At 37.5% G+C, this 26,094-nt stretch overlaps 4 protein-coding genes and 1 pseudogene across 4 annotated transcripts; 3 read left to right on the top strand and 2 right to left on the bottom strand.

The window, feature by feature from the left end:
• The window catches only part of LOC125224161, an 80,525-nt pseudogene extending 74,991 nt beyond the window's left edge, over positions 1–5,534 (top strand).
• A 5,403-nt stretch (positions 5,535–10,937) lies between these two features.
• Positions 10,938–13,361, top strand: LOC125219431 (APO protein 4, mitochondrial). Its single transcript, XM_048121409.1, has 2 exons — positions 10,938–11,496; positions 12,227–13,361. Exons 1-2 carry the CDS (start codon positions 11,282–11,284, stop codon positions 12,930–12,932), a joined length of 921 nt encoding a protein of 306 aa, XP_047977366.1. The 5' UTR covers positions 10,938–11,281; the 3' UTR covers positions 12,933–13,361.
• Positions 13,362–13,844: 483 nt separating this feature from the next.
• On the bottom strand, positions 13,845–15,750 carry LOC125219420 (ribulose bisphosphate carboxylase/oxygenase activase 2, chloroplastic-like). Its single transcript, XM_048121398.1, has 4 exons — positions 15,591–15,750; positions 15,084–15,494; positions 14,404–14,962; positions 13,845–14,302 (listed from the first exon to the last, which is right to left on the bottom strand). The coding sequence occupies exons 1-4, from the start codon at positions 15,633–15,635 to the stop codon at positions 14,022–14,024; spliced, it is 1,296 nt and encodes a 431-aa protein (XP_047977355.1). The 5' UTR covers positions 15,636–15,750; the 3' UTR covers positions 13,845–14,021.
• Positions 15,751–20,072: 4,322 nt separating this feature from the next.
• Positions 20,073–20,853, top strand: LOC125202637 (LOB domain-containing protein 33-like). The gene is made up of 2 exons (XM_048101088.1): positions 20,073–20,387; positions 20,466–20,853. Exons 1-2 carry the CDS (start codon positions 20,109–20,111, stop codon positions 20,709–20,711), a joined length of 525 nt encoding a protein of 174 aa, XP_047957045.1. The 5' UTR covers positions 20,073–20,108; the 3' UTR covers positions 20,712–20,853.
• A 3,946-nt stretch (positions 20,854–24,799) lies between these two features.
• LOC125200641 (AT-hook motif nuclear-localized protein 15-like) lies at positions 24,800–26,094 on the bottom strand. The gene has a single exon (XM_048098337.1). The coding sequence runs from the start codon at positions 25,772–25,774 to the stop codon at positions 24,929–24,931; it is 846 nt and encodes a 281-aa protein (XP_047954294.1). The 5' UTR covers positions 25,775–26,094; the 3' UTR covers positions 24,800–24,928.

Genomic DNA, 26,094 nt, shown 5'->3' with positions numbered 1-26,094 from the left:
AGCGGTCGAACCGACTGATCTGATTCGAATTTTAAAACACTGATTTAATAATGTACTTACCTCCATTGTTTAATTCATGATTCAATCGGTCAGATCGGTTTTACCACTAATCGAACCGAAATATGTACACAACAAATCTATGTATACATGCATAATTAAATATTATACTCCATATAATTAATTAATTAATTACTTTAGACATCATTCGAATACCATCTTAATTTTTGAATTTACTAGTGCATTATTTTGTTAATATTGAGTGTGTTTTATTACATTTTTTATACAATTATCTAACTCATCATAATTCATCGTGTTAATTTGCGCCAAACCGGTCGAACCGGCTGATCCGATATCCGATTCGATTTTTAAAACACTGATTTAATAATGTACTTACCTCCATAGCATCACCAATGTTGATTACCAACGCATTCGGGATCGGCTCGACGGGCACCCACGCGCCCTCGTGCTTGATCTGGAGGGCGGTGGTCGCCTCGTCTTGAACCAACAAGGTGATGGAGCTGGAGTCGGAGTGCGGGCTGACCCCAAGGACTAGATCCGGCCTAGCACACTTGGGATAGTAGTTCATTCTTATCCCTTGCTTCACATCTCCATGTAGCTTCTTCAAAAAATCTCTTTCAACTCCCATCAATAGTGACAAATTGCCAAAGATCTCATCACTCACTCTCTCCAACACACCTGCATACTCTTCCACTGCCTCCCTGCATTCCAATCAGAGATGTAAGTGATTCGTATTTCTTATTGGGATGTCCCTAATTAAGTAACACATTCTGATAAAAAAAATTAAATAACATTTATTCTCTCTCATGCTTTATTAACTTAATGAACACTTGTTTCTTAATTCTCGGCCAAAAATTAAATGCATCACTTAAGTCGGGATAAAGGGAGTATAATTGATGATATGACCACATACTTGAAGCCGGGGACCGTGAGAGGCCAATACTTGACGTTCCTCGCCTTAGCAGGCAACGTGATCAAGAAGAGGAGGTCGTTCCAGTCGAGCTTCTGATCCTCGGTGACTACATAAGCCTGTCCGTATCCCTCAACATCGTTCGCTGCCATAGCATATCTCTTCTTCTCAGCCAATGGCAGGTCGAAAAAACCGGTCATTGCAGCCTTCATCTTGGCTAACACACAATCCGCCCCGTGGTTAATTATCTGCATTAAGAATATGTCTTATGTTACAAACCGATACGAGACACTAGAGTCTGTAACAACAACAACAACAACAACAACAACAACAACAACAACAACAACAACAACGATGAAAATGTACCTGGAAGAAGCCCCATTCCTGGCAAGCGACGTCTAGCTTGGTTCGTTCATCTTCGTTGCCAGCAGCGAGCAAAGAGAGATCGATGACGGGAATGTCATAAGAAACAGAGGCTAAGTCAGAGGCTTTAGGCCTGTCCTCGACGTGCTTTATGTATCTTTCGGGTATGTTTTGAGGGTCGTTTCGCTCTATCTCCTGCGCGCTCGGAACTGGCAAAGAGCTTCCATAGCCTAATCCTTCACCCTCTTGCAATGCTCCCATTTTCACAAACTGCACTTCAACTTTACTAGATTGAGGTATTTACAATGCATTAAGAATCTTAGTACTAAGTCATTTTGGAGATGCCCCTAGCTAGAAATTTGTCATGATAGTAGATAGTTTTGATTGATAGAATGGGATAGATTCCAATTTAGATTCTTGCATTTGGCAATTTTGTAAATGGGAGATTACTGCCACCACAAATATTTTAAGTTGGTTTTTCCAATCATCTTTGTTCTAGGCTTCCCTTCATCGTATTAGTTGTCTCTAGTTCGGTAGTAGCAAAGTAATGCAAAATTATTTACTCCCTCCGTCTCAGATAATTTGGGACACTTTGACCTGACACGAATTTTAAGAAATCTAATGAAAAGTGAGTTAAAAAGGTTGATGGGATATGGGTATTACATTTAAAGTATTAGTTTTATAATAAAATGTGAGTAAGAATGAGTTAGTGGAATATGAGGTCCACTACAAAAAATGGAAAAAGTGAAGTGGGACAAATTATGTGGGACGATCCGAAATGAAATACTGGGATGAATTATCTGGGACGGAGAGAGTATTTAGGAATCTCTAGTGTCTATGATAGTTGAAATGTTCTCTTGTCAATTATGTGCAAAAGCTCCAGTCATCACATTGAAACAGATAAAATTTATTATATTGAAATTCGTACTCGAAATTTAGAATATATAGCTTTTAATTGCCACTATTACGACTGCTCTATAACATATACTACTACTAGCAATCTTGTTGAAATACAAAAGTCCAGAGCATTTTTTTAAAGGACAATAATGGCTCCTAAGTTACTCTTTAGTCGTGGTGCCTCGAACCTTGACTTATTATTGCTTTGTGGACGGGCATCTCACAAGCCACGGTACATTTCTTTGTCTACAAAGTTTGTCGCCTCAAGTTCAATATGCAAGATAATTGAATCCAATAGAACCAGGGACGGATTTAGAAAATGATCATAGAAGGGGCAAAAATACATGTGGGGATATTTGAAGTGCTTGAGGAGGGGCATTTAAAGAAGAAACTAATATTAATTTTTTTCTACAATAGAATTTATACATAGATATGAAATTTTGAGGGAGGGCATTTTCCCCTCCTCCTTGCACATTAGATCCGTCCCTGAATAGAACAAACCTATGCTCCCTTCGGTCCTCATCAAATGTCACATATTTCCTATTTGGATGAATCCTAATAAATGACTCATATCACTTTTACCAATTTTAGTATCACTAAAACTAGGGTATATACACTCTACTGATTTTTCCCAATCATTTTTATCACAAAATCAAATAATTTTTTAAAATCTGCATTGATAAATATATGACATTTAATAGGGACCGGAGGGAGTACAACATTACAACTCCACAAACTAACTTACAAAGACACCAACATTCCCAAATGTCTTTATCAAAGACAACTTCATTATTTTTAAATTAGTTTCAACAGAGTTAGTTACCTTACCCCTTTATGTGTGACCTATAAGTTTAAAAATAATACTCCCTTGGTCCCACAAAGTTTGTCCCAGTTTGACCAGACACAGATTTTAAGAAATTGTTTAATTTTGTATTAAATTGTGTAACTTTGTCCCACATTAGGAGATTGGGGAGTGTAATTAATGTCTATTTTTGGAAAGGTTCCAATTGGGACAAACTTTGTGGGACGAACGAAAATGGTAAAATGAAACAAACTTTGTGGGACGAAGGGAATAATAATAACAATAATAATACTTTTACGAGAAAGACTAAAATGACAAGAGAATTATTTCTTGGGGACTATGGAGTATGTAACATGCTTCTGATGGACATAGAACAAAAATCCACTTGCCAGGTCATATTTATGTAGAAGTTGTAGCAATTAATTTTTCTTTTTCATCCAACACTTAAAAATTAAAATAGACATAGAACAAAATCTACGAGGATGCATCGCAACTCCTAAGACGAATATCTTGAAACTACATACTATCATTTTGAGATAATTAATCATAATTAGAACTAAAAAGACCTATTCAAAATGTGAGAGTGAGACTTGATAGAGGATAGTTAGGTTTTTACCTTCCTTTTATGAATCGTGAATTGTAATTCCATGTCCAAAATTTCACAACTCGTCCGCCTCAATGGCCGGGATCGGGATCGATTTGGGCACGACGTACTCGTGTGTAGCTGCATGGCATCACAACCGCATCGAGATCATACCCAACGATCAGGGCAACCGCACCACACCCTCTTACGTCGCTTTCACCGACAACGAGCGTCTCATCGGAGACGCTGCCAAGAATCAAGCCGCCAATGCTCCTACTAACACCGTTTTCGGTCAGTGCTCTAACTATTATACCCTGAACAAAATCTACGAAATTAAGGAAGGAAATAAGATGGAGATAGTGAATTTTTTTATTATTACTGTTGCTTCTCAGATGCAAAGAGGCTGATTGGCCGTAAATTCAATGATCCAACGGTTCAGAGTGACATGAAACTCTGGCCATTCAAGGTCATTCCTCACCCCACCGACAACAACAAGCCTATGATTGTAGTGACCTACAAAGGAGAGGAGAAACAGTTTTCAGCTGAGGAGATCTCTTCAATGGTGCTCTCCAAGATGAAGGATATAGCCGAAGCCTATCTTGGTTCATCTGTGAAGAATGCAGTCGTCACCGTGCCTGCTTATTTCAACGACTCTCAGCGCCAGGCCACCATGGCTGCTGGAGACATTGCTGGCCTCAACATTGTAAGGATCATCAACGAGCCTACTGCTGCAGCCATCGCATACGGTCTAGATAAAGGGGGTGATGTGGCTAAGAACGTGCTTATTTTCGACCTTGGTGGTGGCACATTCGATGTGTCTGTGGCCACGGTTGAGGCGGGTGTCATTGATGTGAAGGCTATTGCCGGTGATACTCATCTCGGAGGGCAAGACTTTGACATTAGGATGGTGAATCATTTCGTGAAAGAGTTTGAAAGGAAGAATGGTAAGGATATTAGTGGGAATGCAAGAGCTATTAGGAGATTAAGGAGTGCTTGTGAAAGGGCCAAGAGAGTCCTTTCCTCCGCTTCCCAAACTAATATTGAGATTGAATCTTTGTTTGAGGGGATTGATCTGTTTTCGACCATCACCCGTGCTCGATTTGATGAGCTCAACTTGGATTTGTTCATGAAGTGTATGGAACTGGTTGAGAAATGCCTGAGTGATGCAAAGGTTGAGAAAAGCAGCGTGGATGAGGTGGTGCTGGTGGGCGGGTCAAGTAGGATTCCGAAGGTGCAGGAGATGTTGAAGGAGATTTTCAATGGGAAGGAGGCGTGCAAGACCATTAATCCAGACGAAGCTGTGGCATATGGTGCTGCTGTGTTGGGTGCAGAATGTGGTTGTTCGGATGCTACTCCTTTGTCTCTTGGTATTGAATGCTCAGGAGATGTGATGAGTGTAATTATTCCGAGGAACACACCTATCCCAACAAGGATGGAGAAAATTCTCTGCACGATGGTAGGCAAAAAGACCAAGGTGTGGCTTTCCGTGTACGAGGGCGAAAGAAGCAAAGCAACACACAAAAAAAAATCTGCTAGGTGAAATCATTCTCCGAGGCATTCCAGCAGAGCCGAGAGGTGTTGGTACATTCAACGTGTGCTTCGACATTGATGAGAACGGTATCTTGGATGTGTCAGCAGAGCACATAGGGAGTGGAGTGAAGAACAACATCACCATAACCGACTACAAGGGCAAGGGCATGGACAGGCTGTCCAAGAAACAAATAGAGAAGATGGTGAGAGATGCGGAGAAGCACAAGAGGGCGGACGAAGAGTATAGGACGAAGTCTGATTATAGGAATGCCTTGATGGAGTACGCGTACGGCATGAGGAACAATGAGAGATGTGTAGCAGGTATGATGGAAAAGGCCGACAAGAAGAAGATAGACAAGGCTTTCGCGTTGACTAAGATGTGGTGGTCTAATAGTAAGAGAAAAGAAAGTTTATGTATAGATATCTTCTAACCAGTTCTGGAGCAAGCCTCATTGTGCATGACTTTGGCAAATATTTGGCTAATTTCTGGGAAGAAAAGATGATGATTCAAATTTCAATCATGTTATTATGGAAGAAAAATGGAAGTCACATAATTAAAATTCTTACATGAAAATTTACTATTCGGCCAAAATAGTCTATGGCCTGGTCATAAGCTCCGGGGCAGTGGCGGACGCAGAAATTTTTGTCAGTAGGGGCTTTACTATATGTACTCTCATATCTACGAAAAATAGTCTTGTGGATGAAACAAGTTTTAATGCTTGTTGGTACTACCGTATAAAGATTGAGAGAAACAATGGTAAAGTACAATAAGAGAGCAGAAAATTTAGTGGGAATCTTTCTATAAATAAAAATGATACAAGTAAAAATACAATAAGTTTTTTCATAATTAAGTTGAAAAGAAAAAAGTCCAAAATTTAACTTATGGGTTAGAGTTACTAAGAGAATAAAATTTGAGTTTGCATCGATTATATGGAAAGAAAAATGAAATAATGCTTTATTAATTATGATTCTGGAAAAAGATATAGAGAAGACGAAAATTTAGAAGTCATTAATTGAAAATTAAGTTATCAAATTGAAATTAGTTTACAGAGTCGAAAAAAAAATTAACGAAACACATTTTTATAGAAATCCATATATTTCTATCAAAACGAATAGTTTTTTAAGAGTAGTTATCCTTTAATTTAATTTAGTAGCCAATAAATGAACAGACATTTTTAAAAAGCACAACAACTTGACACATTTTACTATGAAGTTTATAATATTATTTGTAATAAAGTCATCTTCTTCCTCAAACTCATCTCGTCAGCTATTACTCTTCATTTTATCCTCTGCAATTTTTTATTTCTTATTCATTTCAGCCCCTATTACTACTCAACTTTTGATGATTTAGTCTTCAATAACAATAATTTAGTGAAGGCTGGAGGTAAATTTTAGAATTTTTAATCATTTTTCTAATAGAAAAAGTTCAAAAAAAAAAAATTGGGTAGGGGCTTAAGCCCTCCCCCATCTATACGTGTGTCCGCCGGTGGTGGTGGAGGTTGCACAAAGCCGAGGAGGTAGATGATGCTGAGCCTTTCATTAACAAGATGGAGGAGCTTAAGAGGTTTTACAATCCCATCGTTGCCAAAACGCACCAAAGTCCCGGTATTAAGATGCGGATGAGTATTAAAAGCAAGGCTTTGCTTCGTTGGATAGTAAATAAATACAAGGCTTTGCTTCGTTGGATAATACATAATTTGTAGGGAATTTACCAAATGATGATAGCTACACTTGTTTGTTTTGAAATTGTGAAGATTTAGATGCAATAATACTGTGTTTGAGACAAGGCATTCTTCAACACATTGTTAACATTCTTCAGCTCTCTAGTGTCATGAAAATCTAAGTTTGGTGCAAAAACGGTAACACTAAGCATGGCGACATAGATGGAAAGTCTAGCATTTTCTAGAATTAAAAAAAAAAAGAGGATAATCCAGCTTCCATTTTTAGAATTTTCTAGTGTAACATCACTAATCGTATGAATAAACAAGGAAATCCTTTTTTTAACGGAAATGAATGTTACTGATTCAATTGAGATTCATTGGCCAATAATTATATATAAAAGTCTTCAAGTTTATCTTAATTTCATTTAACATGTTGCATCACTAGTTTTATTATTATCTAACTCGTTTATATAATAAACTAGTTTCATTTAACCAACGTGCGATGCACGACGGAATATTTTTTCATCATATGATTTTAAATTATTAATTAATTAATTAAAATAAAAAATAATATAACCATATAAGATTAAAAATATCTATAAACAACAATTTAATAAATATACTATTTAAAATAGAGCCAAGACAAACATACTTATTTGGACAACAAAGAAGAGAGTATCAAGTGTTGATACATTTGAACTATATTTAAAACAATCATTCATATCTCTCTACTGAAAAATGTAAATCACAATATATACACAATGTACTCTAACTATTGTAAGAAATATTTAGATAAAAATTCTCGAGTCAAGAATATTGTGATTCTCCCCTCTCTAAGAATTGTAAGAAATATTGGGATAAAATTCCCGAATCATATATACACACGGCACTCTAACTATTGCAATCAAAAGAAAAAAAACAACAATAAATAAATGAAAATTACAATAAAAATTATAAAATAAACTGAACTATAAGTCTAGTTGAGAAAAACCCTTTTTCTGCAAGACAAATTACATTACGGTTAGTGCTCTCAGATTGACGTATTATCCCCAAAGATGAAATCCTCCTAACGTATATAACATCTCAAACCCGCTAGGCACCGATGAACTTGATGGGGCTCCAAAAAATGAGTAATTCAATGTTCCTAAAATGTACAATAAAATGTTGAGAACTCGAGAGAGAATGAAAAATGTTTTTGTTGGTGTGTGATTCATGCACAACTCTATGCCTTTTATAAGCACAAAATTAGTCCATGAGAGATCATGGAATTAAAACATCATAAATTATAAAATTAAAACAATAGAGGTTACAAAATTTGACTTTTCTTATTCATTTTTATTGTTATTAGTCATGGATTAAAAGTTATCCTATTTAAAGATTTGTAACTGCTTATGATTGGCCGTTACTTCACATTGTATACATTCAATAATTTATACTACCTCCGTCCCTGAAAATTTGATACAGTTTACTATTTTGGTCCGTCCCTGAAAATTTGATACACTTCACTTTTACCATTTTTGGTAGTGGACCTCATATTCCACTAACTCATTCCTACGCACATTTTATTATAAAACTAATACTCCGTACTCCAACCAACTTTTTCAACTCACTTTCCATTACATTTCTTAAAACCCGTGTCGGGTCAAAGTGTAGCAAATTTTGGGGGACAGAGGTAGTAATTAATTTTTAAATAATAACTGAAAATTTGTAATTTTATACTCACATAAATATTCATGTTTAAACTTCAAAACTTATAAATATTTCAAAAATAATGATGAATTTATAGGTACCACATGTCATATATTTATAGCCTACTAAAAAATGAAGACCTTATTCTTAAACTTTTCACTTATCCCATTTATTTATAAAAAAAAAATTAAAAATAAGGGCTAAGATTGTAAAATAAATTTTTAAAATTTTACTTTATGTTCTCCTACATTAAATACAAATAAGATAGTTGACTAAACATTTCATGTTAAGAACGTATGTCATTATTACATAGATAATTGTAATAATGGTTTAATTTTATTGTATAATAATGTTCTTCAAGAGATTTTAATTTCTTTGAAGTTTTTAACATAAAAAAATTTAACCGATACATTCATCATTTATGCTCTTAATTGATTAATTACAAAATAGTTATAAATATTCAAATCTATCCCAAAACTTATAAAAATTCAAATTAAAGCCAAAACTCGCCTTTTATATATGTATAGATACAAGTAAATAGTAAAAATCATTTTTAGTTAATAAATTCAAAATAGACACAAGAAATAAACAAATTCTAAGAAACAAATAAGTAGAATTTTATGCAATTTTAGATAAAATATATGCACATATATTTCAAATTATTAGGGAAACTTATTTATTAGAAAAAAAATATAACTTATCTCGACTTAACCAAACTGGCGAAGATTTTGACGGAAGGAACGAAAGCGATCTTGGCGGCGGATGACCGAAGTAAAAGATATTGATGGCGCAGAGACCGCGGCCGAACGATATTGGCGATCGACCTCTATTTAAGCATGAAGAAGAGTTGTTGTGAGTGACGTAGAAAATAACCGATTATGTGGACATAATATAAATTAAGTAAGATAGCATTCGCCGGCGTCGACGGAAGATTGTGGTTCACTGCAACTAAGGAGATTAGCTTTGAGTTTTGTGTAAGTGACCATGGGCTTTTCCAATAAATTATTTATGTAATTATTTTATTGATCTAGCACTTTGATACACGTAGTTGTAATGACATAGCCACGCTTTCCAAATGTCAGACCTAAAATTATACTCCCTTCGTTTGGAATGATGGAATAAAGTAGAGATAAAGAAGTTTTTATTTTTAGTAATGGATTATCTTGGTCGGAATAAAGAAAATAGATTATCTTCGATAGGATAGAGGGAGTAGTAATAGTACTACTTATAAATCAATTAAAAACGAATTTCTAAAATTTTGGAATTTAAATTATTTTAGGTTTTGATTTCGTAATAATTCACTTAAAATTCTAAAATAATTCTAGATAAAAAAAATGATACTAAATTGCTAAATACAATACTTACAAATTGAAACAACACGTCAACACCCACTGCGAATTTAATAATATCATTCCAAAGCTGTAGCCGAGGTCGTGTGAAAAATACATGCAGACAGTGTATGTAGAAATTTATTTTGGTAATGGCTACATATTATGGATTTTGTTTCCACAACATTAATAGAATAATTTTCCTACGTTTTGTTGAAATAATAAGGGCTTTTACGCAATAATTCAAATAATATACTCCCCTCCCACGAAAAATAGAGCACATTTACTATTTTTTGTTGTCGACGAAAAATAGAGCACATTAAAAAAATGAAAGTTTTCAATAACTTCTCTTACTTTTTTCTCTTCTCTCTTACTAATAATATTGACCCACATTCCACTAACACTACTTTTCTCTTATTTTTTTACCCTCCCCTCTTACTTTATCAATTCCACATTAAAACCCGTGTCATTCACAATGTGTCCTATTTTTCGTGTACGGAAGGAGTAATAATATTCCGACAATATTATATGGAGTGATAAAATGATTTTTCTCTTGTTTAGGAGGGACTTTACCAATTATACATAAAACTCATGCCGAACTAAATGTTAATACTTTTTGGAGACGGATAGTGATAAAATGCAAACTCGTATATTGTACAAACTCTAAACTTTTCAACACAGTATCAACACAACGTCAATACGATTTCAACACAGTGTAAAATTTCAAGATTTTGATGTCAACATAGCATCACCGTTGGCATTGTGTTGACATTTGTTGTTGCTATTACTTTATCATCTGTTGATATTTTTTAATAGTCCAAATTATAGTTTGGAGTTTGTACTATAATTAGAGTTTGCATTTGATCACTTCCGTTAAAAGAAAAAATACACTGTTAAATCGAAGAGATACAAAGTAAGAAGAATATAAAATATAGCATTACCAAAATCCAAATAAAATAATAATACAATTAATGGGCCCTCTACTTGTGAAATAAAACACAATGTTTTGAGCCCAATTACATTAAATCCAATGTTTGAAGCCCAAAAGATTTCTTCACTTCAATTTCTCAGATTCTCCCAATTTCTTCATTTTTATCACTTGAATCCTTGATATTCCTGCAAATTTCTCCCTCAATTTGATTTCAATTTATCGGAAACAACAGTTCTCCAAATCAATCCAAGTATTGGGCAAAAAGTTTTGGTCAGCAGCAGAGACCAAGCCAATCCAATTCCTACCAAGTTTCAAGAGGTATAATCCCCATCCCAATCCCAAGCTCATTGCATCAATTCACAATCAGTTGCTGCTCGAATTAATCGAACAATTCGAAATTAAAGAGCTGAACTTCTTTAAGAAAACGAAAAATCGAGGTGAAGGTAGTCGGAGAGATTTGAGCGAGGTTATGGAGATTAGATTTGATTCATCAATGTATCTGAATTTGAATATGAATTGGAAGCACAGCGTTTGAATCCGCGCTTTAGAAATCCCTAATTCTAGAAGAAATGCTTCGAGCCCTAAGAAATTACAGCACAAATTCGCGTCGCGCCGTGGATCTACGGAAACTCAGGCCTATGATACTGAAGCGAATCGAGCAGCGCGCCCGCGACTATCCCGTCAAACCTATACTTCCGGTGGCGCGTGAAGTCCTCCGCGCCAGAACCGCCCTCTACAGCGGAGTCTCAACGCTCCTCCGCCACATACCGGTTTGGGCTTGCAAGTAATTTCACCAATCTCCCCCATTTTATTTACGTTTGTTGTTTCAATTTTGATTTCATAATCGAGATTGCCAATGTATGTGAAATTGAATTGAATTGGTTGTTTAACCTACAAATTATCATGTGTCCATTCTCAAAAAAAATTAGGCCATTTTGATTTGTTCATATCTAAAACCTTTTCTTGTGGTGATTTGGGATAAGACCATCTCCAACCATACACCAAAAATGAGTTTTAGTGTAGAAATCTTCTCCAATCATACACCAAACTCAAATTCGTTTTCGGTGCTTTCCCAAACATGGTGTAAATCTTAAATTTGGTGCAAATGTTTAGAGTAAAATTATTTTTTGGTGTAACGTATACTGGAAAATAGGTTAGAGTTTGGTGTAAATGATTGAAGATGGCCTAAATGTGATGTATATTTCTTCCTAAAAGAATTGCTCCTCATTGTCGTCGTCTCATGCAGTTAGGGGATTCACGACATACTTTAATTAATGGAACGAACAACCTTGGACTTATTTGATCATGTATTCCTTCAAATACTAAATTTTTATGTAGTTTAAATACCTGTTGCCATCAAGTTTCATGAAACTTCACTTGCTGATGTAGTGATGCCTGGTTTTTAGAGGGGAAAGATGGTGTATGTTTTGTGTTATTTGCATGAATCTATGTCTAGTTTTGAATAAATTTGAATAAACTTCATTTTTATGTTATCTTTATTTTTTTTGTGATAGATACTGCCCGGAAGTTTATATAGGTGAAGGTGGTCATTTGATTGAAACTTGCCACGGCTACAGGCGCCATGGTAAGAAAAAGGTCCATGAATGGGTAAATGGGAGCGTAGATGATGTTATAGTCCCAGTGGAATGTTTTCACTTGCAGAAAATGTTTCAGAACATAATCAAACATCAAGAAAGATTTGATCATCAACGCATTCCTGCAGTCGTGGAGCTCTGCCTGCAGGCAGGGGTCGATTCCAACGATCCAAGCGTTGTGATTACTCCATTCGACAATGCAGATGACCGTAGGTCGTTATCGGAGGATGATTTGAGATTGATAGGTCGACAAACTCTGGACGCGTGGGAGAAGCTTCGATCTGGAGTTCACAGGTTACTGTTTGTCTATCCGGCAAGAGTCTGCAAACACTGCTGTGAAGTCCACGTAGGGCCATCGGGGCACAAGGCTCGGACATGTGGAGTGTTCAAGTACGAGAGCTGGCACGGGACTCATTTCTGGAAGAAGGCGGGGGTGGATGACATGGTTCCTCCTAAGAGAGTCTGGTACAGGCGCCGCCAGGATCCACCTATACTCGTTGATAAAGGACGCAATTACTACGGCCACGCGCCTGCTGTTGTGGATCTGTGCAGTAAGGCCGGTGCACTGGTCCCGTCTACATACTTTACCATGATGAAAATAGATGGCTTGACTGCTCCTGTTTGAATCGAATCGTCTCGGTTTGTGAAGATGCAAGCAAGAATGACTTCTTCTCTATAGTCTCCGAGATAGGTGGATGCTGTCATGACGTCCCCTTTTCTCGATCTCGTTGGACCTGTAATGTGCTGCCGGATGTGCCACGTCATTCCCTCAGCGTAGGGCGACGCATCGGAGCCGCCCTGAGAGAGGACGGTGTTGAGGAATTGTTGGGTGAATTGAGACATTTTGTTAGGGATTGAGTTGCAGAGGAGGTTGGGAATTTGGAAGAGAAGACTGCCGCTTTTCTATTTTTGAAAGAGAAGATTTCAATTTCGCCGAAATAATATAGTCGGAAAATATAGGAGTAATAGTTAATGTCACGATTTTGATTGAAAAATAATTGTGACTCGTAACTTTAAAAATGAGTATATAAAAAATTGTTTACCAAGTTACTAACTGATATTGATATTACAATAACAGTAGGCCAAACATAATAGTAATGAAATTATTAATCATAATATGTTACTCTCTCACACAGCATAAATTTGCCAAATAGACAAGTTCATATTGCATGCACATATAGTGTCATTTTTTCCACATTTAAATTAAACCCATTTATAACACATTTTGAGGTTGACGAATTTCTTCAAAATCTAAACATATTTAATTTCTGCCTCTATCCCTATTTTAAAAATTCCAAAATCCGAAAAACTAAAGAACTTTCATCAAATCGTCACAAAATTACATAAATATGTTATACACACAATACCCAAAATAGGAAAAATACTTCCTTTGTACCATAAGTGAGACTCATAGTCAAGTAAATACCAAAGTGATTATACATGGAGTAATATAGTACACAGCAAACAAGTAAGAAAATGCAAGAGATAGGCAGAGGTTAGAACCAAAGGGCAAAGTGTATTAACACACATTCCACAATTAACACAATAAGAGTTCAAATTCATTGAATTCACCAAACAGTACACAATTGAAGATGGGCAAAACAAAAAGAGGAAGATAGGAAAGAACAGAATTTGTATAAACGGCAGCAGCTAGAGCATTGTTGACGATGATGAAGAGAAGCTGTCTGCAGCAAGAAAATGGAAAACTAAAGGCCTAGAAAGCTCCCCTCTCAATAGCATCCTTGTTAGCATCTCCAAGAGCTGCGTCCTTCAAGTATTTGTCAGCCAACTGCACTCTCTTCACATTGTCCTGCTCCGCCACCAGCATGTTCCCGTACTGCAGCAGCTTCTCCAGCGTCATCTTCGGCTGCTCGAACGCCGGTGGCCCCTCCCTCGAGTTCACCAGCTTCGACCCGATGTTCTCGATCCCCACTCCGCTCACCCAGTCCCTCACCAGGTCGTCGTACACCCGAGCCCTCAGTGCACCGAAAAAGTCTGCATGTTTGACCAAATTAGAACAGACGTAGTGGCGAATCCAGAACATAATTTTGATGTATAGTAATGGAAAAAAAAAACAAAAAAAAAAAACTTCGTACCGATGGACTGGCCGGGGAAGGTGTCGACGAGCTTGGTGACGGCCTCCTCTGGGACTCCGTCGGTACGGAAGATACCCTTGCAGACACCGATACGGTCCTCACGGGTCGGGGCCCAGTAGAACTTCTCCATACGCCCGTCACGGATGAGGGGGGCGTACAGGGTGGAGAAGTCGTTACCCGTGACGATGATCGGGACACGGGGGTTCTCCTGCTTGTTGTACATACCCGGGAGCTGCACGTTGGTCGGGTTATCCGCGATGTTCATGAGCGTGGCGTTCACCATCTGGTTGTTGACGGTGTACTGGGTGGTTCCTCCCATACGCCCTGCACCGGCGTCGAGATCGTTGATGAAGAGGCAGCACATCTTCCCCTTCTTGATGATGTCGGCCGCCTCCCTGTACCGCTGCCTGATCAGCTTCGCGGGCTCTCCTGCGTTCCCGCTCTCGAGCTCTCCGGCACTCATCATGATCGGGTTGATCCCCATCTTGCGGAAGACGAGCTCGCACTGGAAGGATTTCCCCTGCCCCTTCCCTCCCCATATACCCAAAATCAACGGAATCTGCACCAAAAAAAAAATTAATATAATAAGGCCTTTTAAGGGGTGAATGACTAACAGAACCATATGTATATATTACATATGGTTCTGTCAATAAGACAAAGAAAAAAGGAATTAACAATACCTTAATGTTGGGGAGTGTCATGAAGTTCTTGGAGAGATGGACGACGAGCTTGTCCATGAAGGCGGGGGCGATGTAGAGCCCGTCGAGCTTGTTGTCGAGGTTGTACTCGCGGAGGCCCTGGCTCAGGTACTCGTACGAGCTGAGGACGGGGTCGTGGGTGCCCATCCCGGACGGGGCCTGGAAAAGGGGGTCCACCATGCCCTTGCCCCTGGTGATGTCCTGCTGGTCGTCGGAGACGTCCTCAATCAGCCCCTTCCACCTGTCTCCGTCTGTCTGCTTCACCTCTGCCACCACTTTGAAGCTCGCCTTCTGGGCGTTGCTAGATTTCGCGCCGCTCGCCTTCTTCAGGCTCGTGCCCAGGAACGAGGACGTCGGCACCGCGCCTCCTCCGTTGGACCCATTCAAGTTCAACTGCAACATTCATTACATCACATTACATTTCATTTCATTTCATTTTTATTGATACTTATACTTATATGAACAAAGATAGAGTAGAGTACTACATACCGGTACGCGGTTGACGGTTCCGATGGTCGACACGGCGGCGGCCATTGTGCGATTAAGCTGCAGAGGGAGGTGGTTGTGGTGGTGGTGGTTATTTAGTGGCTGTGCAACACTTGAGATAGGACTGAGATGTTATATATAGTAGGAATACACAAACTTCATACCACATTGGATTGGCCTATCACAACTAATTAGCCACACAATGAAGATTGCTTACATGACACGTGGCGGCTGGAGATTGAATGGCGGTTGGAGTAGAAATTGAGGTTAATATTTTTGCTTTGCTCTTCTCCACTTAAATTGGGTCATCTTTTAGTTACCACACATGCAGCACTATGTACAACACAAGCTAAGATCAAGTTTCTCTTTTTCTTTTTTCTTTTATTGCTATTTTCAAGAATTACAAAGTTATCCTGTTATTATATGGTTTAGAATTGTGAAAAGTATATTTGTTTTGTCCTTATTTTGGTGCCTGCAGTGTTGGGTCTGCTGCATTATTGAGGTTCTATCTTCTTCTTTTCTTTTCTTTTTTCTTTTTTTATTTGTGAAATAACTCTAAGAAAATTATTATGTCTATGATGCTTCAGTATATTGTGGCGATGGATAGAGACTCTGGAGAATTACAACCTTACATTTCTCTCTTTGGTTTTGGAGTTTTTGTTTATTGAATAGTGATTAAGGCTTATTTGTTTCGTATTCATAATAATTATGCATTTTGATGTACATCATTTTTTATTCTTGAGATGATAAAGATGAGCTCATGTCAACCTCTAAGAGAACTTCAAACTAATTTTTATTTCACTACAATGAATGGAAGTTTGAGAGCAAAAATAAAAGTTTGAATCATATGATAAATTAGTTGGGACTGTCTAGTCTAGTGACATAGTTCTCATTTTTCAATACTCAGTAAACCAGGACAAGAAAATGTAGACAATTAATATAAGTAGGTAGAACTAAAAATACTTCACTTAGAACTGTTATACTATGTGTAGCACTCTTAATAAATAAAAAAATGAATAGGCAACAAAATTTGTATGGGTGGAACAAATTTTTATGGTGTCTTTCACCTATATTTATCAATAATATATGATGTTGCCGTTCAGTTTGATGGACTAGACAAGATTAATTTTTATGAATCGGTTGGGCAGATAGCGCTCACTACTAAATTTCTGAACAATGTCATGTAGTATAAGTCTCGACTTATGAGTTTCGACGTTTCCCATGTAACAAAATTAATCTCGATTAATTTGGGCCTAATTAAATGTCGGATAATCTCAGAATAATTTAATGTTAAGACATGTTGAAATAGAGATTATGCTTTTTTTACTTTGTACTCGAGTGGAAGCGCAGCAATTAGCGGTTCGGATCTTCTAACCTAAAATCATGTGTTATAGTAGTACTAAACTCAATGTCTTAAGTATGTTGTAGAAAATACAATAATCAGTGTATATAGTGAATCCTAATTAACTAAATTAATTAAACTATAACCCAAGCGATTCAAAGAAATCTAGAGTTCTTTTCAAGTGGTCTATAGACTTGTTAGTTATATTTAACATATGAATATGAGTTACTCCCTCCGTCCACGAATAGGAGTCCCGTTTTGCCATTTTTGTCCGTCCGTAAATAGGAATCCCGGATCACTTTTACCATAAATGGTAATAGGGTCTCACCTTCCACTAACTCATTCCACTCATATTTCATTTAAAACTAATATATACAAGTGAGACTCCTATTCCACTAACTTTTTTCCACCCACTTTTCTTAAAATTTCTTAAAACTCGTGCCGTCCATAAATGAGACTTCTAATGGCAAACGGAGGGAGTAAATACAATCTTAGCAACTCTTTTATGTATTTTAGGGTATAAATTTATGTTAGGTCTCTTATTCTCTCTCTTCTCTCTAAGTACAAGAAGGAGAAGTGGTAGTATATAATAATTTGGGCTTAGCCATTTTGGCCCATCAATAAATGGGCCTAGTACAATTGGATAATCCATTGAAACCAACCAATCATATTTGCGATCTGATTTGGGAGAGGAAGTAAATAAGAAATCGCCACCCCTCAGTAGAAGTAGATTTGTATCCAACTTTAACACATTTTAAAATTACTATATACAATATCAAGGTTTGATACTTTAGATTTGTGGAAATTTTCTCTAGAGTGAGATTACACAAGTTTAGCATGATAATACATCTCTACAAAAGTTCTTTAGTCTAATAAATCATGAATATATTTTTTGAAATTGAAATTTACTTTTATTGGACTAAATTTTCCACAAAACAATGCTACACAGCTAAACTTGTGTACTCACTTCAAAGTGGAGTAACGATTTTCGACACAACATGAAAACACACACGAAAATGAACACCCACAAAATTAATGAATTAAGTCTTATCGTGTTAGTGTCCTTATTAGGTGTTGATAAAACCCTCCACTTCAATTGGTATTTTTCCACGAAAAGCAGACATGAGATAAGAAATCCAGTGTTTCACTAAGATTTCGAATAGCGGTCCCGAATTCAAGTTGATTCTATTTCGCCTCTTCCTCAGAGAAAGACGATCAAATAATTCCCAATCACGGTCCTTGCGTATCAGATCATCCATATGATATACAAAAAGAAACTCCAAATAGATTTTTAAAAAAAATTGCTAGACATGCCAAAAAAAAAACATGATTATTTTTCCTATACGGATTTTATACAAATCAACACTTAAACATCATATAATCAAAATTTGAAAGGCAGAAAACCGTAAGGTGGGCAGATTAGTAGTAATATAGAATTAATTAACGACTGATAGAGAAAGACACTTTCATCGTTAAGCTCGAAAGTGGACAAGACGGAAAGCTTGAATTTTTTTCACTTACAACACTTTCGGCATTCCCCTCTCTCTCTCTCATATGAAACTGTTGAAGATAGGGCCAGCCAAATACTATCATGCAACTTCTTAGTCTTTGAGAATAATAAAATATGCATGTAATGGAGAATGAACATGCACAGACAAATTGGATTTATGACTCATCTAGCCTACCTAGTTTCATTCCCTAGGAGAGAGGCTATAGAATATTAGCATATGTTCTACACTCATTATTTTTAAATTACAGATACTATAGCAACTTCATTTTTATTCGCTCCGTCCGCTATTAGGAGTCTCATTTATGGCTGGCACGAATTTTAAAAAATGTTAAGAAAAGCAGGTGAAAAAGTTAGTGGCATAGTGGTCTCACTTGTATATACTCACTCCATCCCAGATTAAGAGTCACTTTTAGAATTTTCCATATTTGGTCATACAATTTTACCTCATTCTTCATCAAAATTACATCAAAATGCCATTATCTACATTAAAATAAACCAAAACAAAAATCAAAAGTCAAAAGGGACCCACCTTCAACCAACTCTACCATCTCACTTCATTTATTACACATCTACCATTTCACTTCATTTATTACACACTCCACCATCTCACTTCATTTATTACACATTTCAACTTTTTCTTAAAACTCGAGCCATAACAATAAGTGATTCCAAATGTGGGACCGAGGGAGTATTAGTTTTAAATGAAATGCGTGTGGAATGAGTTAGTGGAAGGTAAGACCCTATTACCATTTATGGTAAATGTAACCCGAGGCTCCTATTCGCGGATGGACTAAAATGGAAAACAGGATTCCTGTTCGCGGACAGAGGGGGTATTCTGGTGTGCACAAGATAGACCTATAGACACGCCGTTTAGACTCGAACCCGAGACCATTGGAATCAAGAACACGCACTCAATCACTAGACCATCCTCAAACCTATTGTGGGATCATAGTATATCTAAAGTTGAATGAAATGTTGGACGATTTTTTCAATCTTTTCGACCTTGGTTCCGTAGCAGCAAGTCGGAAAGATTGATAAACGAATGGTCCTATTACACTTGCCGTCTCTGAAGGTTGGGATGTAGCCAAATGGGTGCAACAAATGCTTCCTTCATAACTCACTCATACACTTTATATGCAACCAGACATTATTATAATTAACTGAGTTAGAGATGGTGAACAAGAACCTACTTTCACTTTCATCATTTCCCATTGGCACAGACAAAAAATGAACAATGAAAAGGCCTCAACTGTTCACGTGTGGGAAATTCTCTTTTTTCTTGGAAAAGCCAAACGACTTTACTCATTATTGCTATATAAAGAGAAAATGGCGAGTGTTGCATGCACTTGCCTAATCCCTTTGGTAAAAAACCATTAAAATAGAATAACAATCAGCAATATTCTCTCGATTGTTGAGCTTCACATTATAATATGATGATGATTGGGTCTCTGTATCATTCGTTATGGATAAAGCTCCTCTAAAAAGTTCAAAACACACAATTTGGAAAGTTTACCCGATTTGTTAATGGAATTTTGTTGGGCACGAAGGGGACCTAAAAGAATCTACTTTCCCTTATTATAAAGTAAAATGTCTCTCTCACTCTCATTCTGAGCCCTTTATATGGCTGAGCAGCTACTCATACACAACACAAAGCAAGGCACATAAACAGATGACAGGAGTAAGCTCGTCGTGTGGAGCGTGTAAGTTCTTAAGAAGGAGGTGCACGGAAGAATGTATATTCGCACCTTATTTCAGCTACGAGCAAGCAGCAAACCACTTTGCAGCAGTCCATAAGGTGTTTGGAGCCAGCAACGTGTCGAAGCTGCTGTCACATCTGCCGGAGCATAGCAGAAGCGATGCTGCCATAACTGTATCTTACGAGGCGCTTGCGCGAATGGAGGACCCTATTTACGGTTGCATTGCTCATATCTTTGCCCTGCAGCAGCAGGTTTTAGATTGTCCCACAAAATGTTACCAATATTATACATTTAATGATGCAAGTATGTAACTTGTTTTTGCATTGCAGGTGGCTATCCTGGAGGAGGAGATAGAAATGTATGGAAAAGCAATAGCTAACCCTGGTGGTTATATTAGCAGAGAATGGGAGAATGAAGTGATTATGCAGACAATGATGGATCCGGGAACGAGCGATGTGATATCTGAAGGCTGCCTGTTGGAGAGGCTGCTTGAACAAGATTATTATGTCTACCAAGACAATAATCTGCAATCACTATGGACGAAGTATGCAGCACAACCTCAGTCTCAGTGGTAGGGAGAGAGGAACTTACGTCACCGTTCTTTTTCTGTTTTCGTATTTCACCCCTTAAGTCAGTAAGTTGGAAGTGTTAGCCAAAGCTCCAATACTATCTACTTTTCCAGGCTTTATATGACTCAACTCAAATCAGAAAAGCCAATATCTGTAATATTGCTTTAATTCATCAACTATATTATGTATAACTAAATTAAGCATAAATTAATACTATTAACTAATACAGTACTCCTATATTATAGTAGCTAGCAAATATGCATGACTCAAATCAGACATAGTAAAAGATGCACCGATTTGGGATTGCATTTGCTACCAGTCTGAATTTTAGGTGTAGTTAACTAAATAAATCTTACCTGGATTATATTTAACGAGGAGCACTTGAGAGATGCTCGATTGATATGCAGCTTCATCACTGTCCATACATAAAATAGGAGATCTCAGCTATCAGTTTCCAGTTCCAATACTTGTAAGGTAAGATCATTAAAAAAGACAACTGACTTAATGATACATGCAAAAGAAGGCACATGCTTCAGAATGCGGAAATATAAAATGCAATCATACTATCACTTCATATTGATTCCCAATAAATACATGAGAAGAAGAGGCATAATGTAGCTCAAATTGCACAGTTAACTTGTAAGTGTTGCAACCCCCAAAACTCTTGGCAAATTGCTCCTCAGATAACCACGAACAATCTCTTGCGTGAATCTCAATTCAAGAAAATGACCATCCATGCTTCGATTATACAAACAAACCAACAGATCTTGTGCCTCAAAGGGGGATGTTTCGGACTCCAATTTCGCATTCTCTACATGAAGTTTCCGTCTAGTCATTGTTATCAGTTTTAGCCTCTGAATCTCTGATATACTACTCTTCACAGGTACATCACCACCACAATCCGCACCACCTTCTTTACCAAGCTGAATCACCAGCAATATGAATGTCGTTCATCTCTCTTTATGGAACGCTCTTGCCTGACCTCGAGGCTCGAGAAGCCTCTCCGGCTTATCCTTTTCAGATGATACAGACCCCAAAGCTTTCATATCCATGCTTAATTTCCAACAGTCATATGAAACCTCCATCATCCAGATTCGGTGAAACTTCCGAAACTATACTCACATCAGGATGCCGATCTGAACTCTCAAGTCTCAATCCCCAATTTCACATCAGAACCACGTCTCTTCCGATTCCTTGTTCCGGATCGACAACATCCGATGATAAATTCACAAATTCAGAGGTTCTCAGCAGCGTCACAGCTCCGGTTTGCTTGCGAGTAAACGAAATCTCTACACCTCAGCACCGTCATTTCGAAGCAAATAAGTTGTGCGTACAATTAACGGTGTAAAAAGCAGATCGAAACAACAAAATGCAACCAATACTCCAGAATTCTCAACTACCGCATGAAAGAGACATTATCACAAACATATTACATACACAAACGCAATTAGGTTAATCATCTACACGAATAGACATGGATCCAGATCAACTTATGAGATGGAATTTGGAATCATCAAGCTTGCAGGTGAGCCTCAATTGATTCTCTCTGAAACACCGCTTTGTATTTCCCGCCAAGAAAAGTACAACTGAAAATGAAAAATGAAAATTTCCGCTATATTTTATTTAAAATTAAACTTAGATTGGAATAATAGTCAATTGAAAATTGAATTTATCTTTATTATACTATTAAAACATTTGTTAATTCATAAAAATATGAGTATTCACTTTTTGATAAGTTGATGCAGTTATTTAATTTAAAATTGAATTTATCTTTATTATTCTCTATGCTATATCCTCTATAAATTATGAATTGATTTGGATTATTTGAATATCCTTTACTTACATTTAATGCACGCATTTAAGATGACGATTCAAGTTACATACAATACCGGATATTCATATTATACCAAAAAAATATTTTTAATAATATTATTCTACTATATTAATAAGTAATAAAGATACGGTGTTCGGTTTACAAGATTGTATCCCGGATCAAATTTATAGTGTGTTTGATTCATGAGATTCAACCTCACAACTCAATCCTAGATGGATAATCATGAGATAATTAGTCCTAGCTAATCCCCTATGACTAAAATAATCTCACAACGATTGTATCTTGGTATTATTTTATCTTGAATACCGAACATCACCTAATATCATGTGCTGACTAGTAACAAAGCATAGGATATTGCCAATCGTTGAGTCTAGACTTGTTGTCGAGTCCATTCTTTTGTGAGTCATGGACCAAGACGTCCCTAACTGCGTCGAGCCGCTTGCTAGCCATTCTCTTGAAGGTGCATGTTTCTTTTGTTTACACGCGTGCAGTTATGTGCGTATATCTTTTGAATATATTTTCTTAGGAATGTAATCAAATGCAAACTTTAAATATTGTACAAATTTCAAACTATTATCTGGACCATTAAAAAATGTCAACAGATTACAAAATAATAGCAACAGAAAATATCAACACAGTGTCAACGGTTGACATCGTGTTGACATTGTGTTGACATTGTATTGACACTATGTTGACATCAAAATCTTGAAATTTTATACTGTGTTACATTGTGTTGAAGTTGTATTGACACTGTGTTGAAAAATTTGGAGTTTGTACAATATATGAGTTTGCATTTTATCACTCTCCTATTTTCTCATTGGGTTAGTCAGATGAAGTTTAAATTAAATTGATATGCAAGGATTGATTGAATCACAAATATTGCTTTTCTTTTTTAAAATTTAAATTAAATTGATATGCAAGGATTGATTGAATCACAAATATTGCTTTTCTTTTTTACACCCCCCTCGAATTTCAACTATTGATACATTTATGAAGGATGTGAAAAGAGAGAAAGACTTTCAAAATTTAGAAAATATTATGAAGCATACTGAAACAAATTAAATAGGTGATCAATATTAGCATGATTGTTTAATCATTTAATTTAGAAATATACGTTTACCACAACGATGTTTCTATCATGTTGACCTAATAATCCATATGTCAATGATGATTCGAACCCTGATCTATTGCAGAGAGAGAATGTCCTACAAACTAAAGTATATTTTATGAATTTAGATTAATCAATGAATAAAATATTTCCACTGACCGTAGAATTATACTACTCCTACAATATAATTTTATGAGACTCCTACAAACTAAAGTATATTTTGTGGATTTGGATTAGTCAATGAATAAATTATTTCCACAACTATAGAATTATATACTAGTCCTACAATAGTCATCTACTCATTTTAATATATATTAACCTCACGAGGATCATAGTAAACATCTGGAGAATATGTGGGTTTAGGAATCCATATAGTAAACATATGTGACTAATTGCATCTCTATGTATGTACAGAAAAATCCTTTTGTAACCAAGCTTTTTTTGTAACCAAGCTTTTTTGTAACCAAGCTTGTAGCAAGGAATATTAACAATAATTAATAACCATATTTACTACTCATAGTTTGCACAGAGATATCATCACATAAAATAAAATATTTTTATAATAACTCAAATCGATTAATCAGCAGCAGGCATCTGTAAAAAATTCTCCAACATTATGCAATTCAATTAGAGCAGTTGCAAGCATGATTATAATTTATACTAGAAGCTTCCTAGTCTTAATTAGTTCTGAGATCCTAATAGTATAGTTTTAGACTTTCATTACCTTTCAATCATGATCGAGTTCTAATTGGACGATTCCATACACTATAATAGTACTGCATCAAAATTAAAACATAGGTTTGAAATTTGAACTAATTTAGCATTTATTGCCAAACCTAATTAATCTTCCAACCATCAAAGATTATCTAATCAATTAACCATAATTGTGGACTTGTAGTAGTCAATTGATCTTACCTATAACACACCAGCTTTGGTAAATTCTAGATAAAGTCTAAAGAAACCAAAACATTCAAATCAAGTTGCTCTAATTAGTCCAAAATAAATCAAGTTGCAAGAACATACTAGGAGATGTGATCGCAAATAATCACAAAAATCATTCAACTTTTTCTCCCAATTTGAGCCACATTACAAATACTTACTCTAATTAATACTCCATATAACAAAACATAAGAATTCAAACTAAGTTGCACATTTGATAAAATACTTAATAAGATGAATATATGAAGCTAATTATTGAGATTGCAAATTAGAGTTAAAAAACCTAAAGCATTTAGTTTACAAGGAGGAATTTCCGACCTTGTCGCCGCGGCCGCCTCCGTCCTAATAGGACGGAGGAGGCAGGCGCGGCGGGGCCCAAAACATATCGTGCGGCATTTGGGCGCCGCCGCTGCCGTTCGGAAGCGGCATGTTATTATACATAGCCGCTGACGACGGCGGAGGCGGCTCCGCCATCGCCGCGGCCGCAGCATTCTGCTGCGGCAGCGGTGTCTGCTGGGACGGCATCCCCTCGCCGTCGTCTTCGAGCGGGAGCCGCTCGAAGGTGGCGTTAGTGAACGTCGCGGCGATCACCATCACCGGCCCGGATGCGATCAATGTGCCGACGACCGGGCCGCCGACGACCTGCCCCTGGCTTCCGGCGAGGTAGACGGTGAGGCCGGTGGCCCCCGGCGGCGACGGCGGCGGCAGGAAGGCGCCGGAGAGCGAGAGGATCTCGAACCTCCCGGTGAGGCTGAGCACGCCGCCGCCGGCGGGCTGGCGGAGCGTGACGTTGGTGACGACGCCGCTGCCGGAGAGGACGGAGACGCCGAGGTGGCGGCGGTGCGCGAAGGCGGCGATGCTGTCGAGGACGTCGCTGCCGCTGCCGATCTCGAGGACGTGGCTGCGGAGCGCGTTGGCGCTCTCCTTGGTGATCACCACGGGCGCCCGGGGCTTGTTCTTCGAGCCCGGGGGCCGTCCGCGGGGGCGCCGGCCCCCGGACGCGGCCGAGGACGGCCCAGAGATCTCGATATCGCCCGCGGGGTTCTGGCCGTCCTCGGCCTCGTCCAGATTCTCGCCCCCCGAGTTATTCGGGTTGCTGCCGCTGCTGTTGGACGCGTTCAAACCGTTCGGCGCCGGCGAAGACATCGGATTCATCGCCACGTTGCCTGCCCACCACCGATTAGCCATGTCGATTGATAACAATTGATTGATTTTCTCTAGATCTATCACAAATCTATCAATATATCTATCTATATCTCTATCCAAATATCAAAATCGCAATCCGAATTGCTATCTCTTTATTCTCTCTCTGGATCTATATATAGATAAATGAAATCCTATCTTGATTAGGAAACGAACAACAGTACAAAAGTACTGAAATTCCTTCTAAATGGAGGAAAATATGGTTTGATTTTTGTTTGGGATTTTACTGCGCCGGTTTGAATGTGGCTAGCTAGGGTTGCGGTCAGGTCAAATTCTCCCTCTCTCTCTCTCGGGTGAATGATTTT

Source organism: Salvia hispanica, chromosome 1 (assembly GCF_023119035.1).
Source record: "Salvia hispanica cultivar TCC Black 2014 chromosome 1, UniMelb_Shisp_WGS_1.0, whole genome shotgun sequence".
In the NCBI taxonomy this organism is placed as follows: Eukaryota; Viridiplantae; Streptophyta; class Magnoliopsida; order Lamiales; family Lamiaceae; genus Salvia; species Salvia hispanica.
The sequence above is the reverse complement of the archived record's forward strand: the minus strand, read 5'-3'. Positions and strand labels throughout refer to the sequence as shown.

Bases quoted from the DNA above. Each gene is read 5' to 3' on its own strand.
- LOC125219431 (XM_048121409.1), top strand. From the start codon at position 11,282: ATGCTTCGAGCCCTAAGAAATTACAGCACAAATTCGCGTCGCGCCGTG. The intron at 11,497-12,226 runs GTAATTTCACCA...TTTTTGTGATAG, and splicing joins ATACCGGTTTGGGCTTGCAA to ATACTGCCCGGAAGTTTATA.
- LOC125219420 (XM_048121398.1), bottom strand. From the start codon at position 15,635: ATGGCCGCCGCCGTGTCGACCATCGGAACCGTCAACCGCGTACCG. The intron at 15,495-15,590 runs GTATGTAGTACT...TGAATGTTGCAG, and splicing joins GAACCGTCAACCGCGTACCG to TTGAACTTGAATGGGTCCAA. The intron at 14,303-14,403 runs GTACGAAGTTTT...TCAAACATGCAG, and splicing joins CTTCCCCGGCCAGTCCATCG to ACTTTTTCGGTGCACTGAGG.
- LOC125202637 (XM_048101088.1), top strand. From the start codon at position 20,109: ATGACAGGAGTAAGCTCGTCGTGTGGAGCGTGTAAGTTCTTAAGAAGG. The intron at 20,388-20,465 runs GTTTTAGATTGT...TTTGCATTGCAG, and splicing joins TCTTTGCCCTGCAGCAGCAG to GTGGCTATCCTGGAGGAGGA.
- LOC125200641 (XM_048098337.1), bottom strand. From the start codon at position 25,774: ATGGCTAATCGGTGGTGGGCAGGCAACGTGGCGATGAATCCGATGTCT.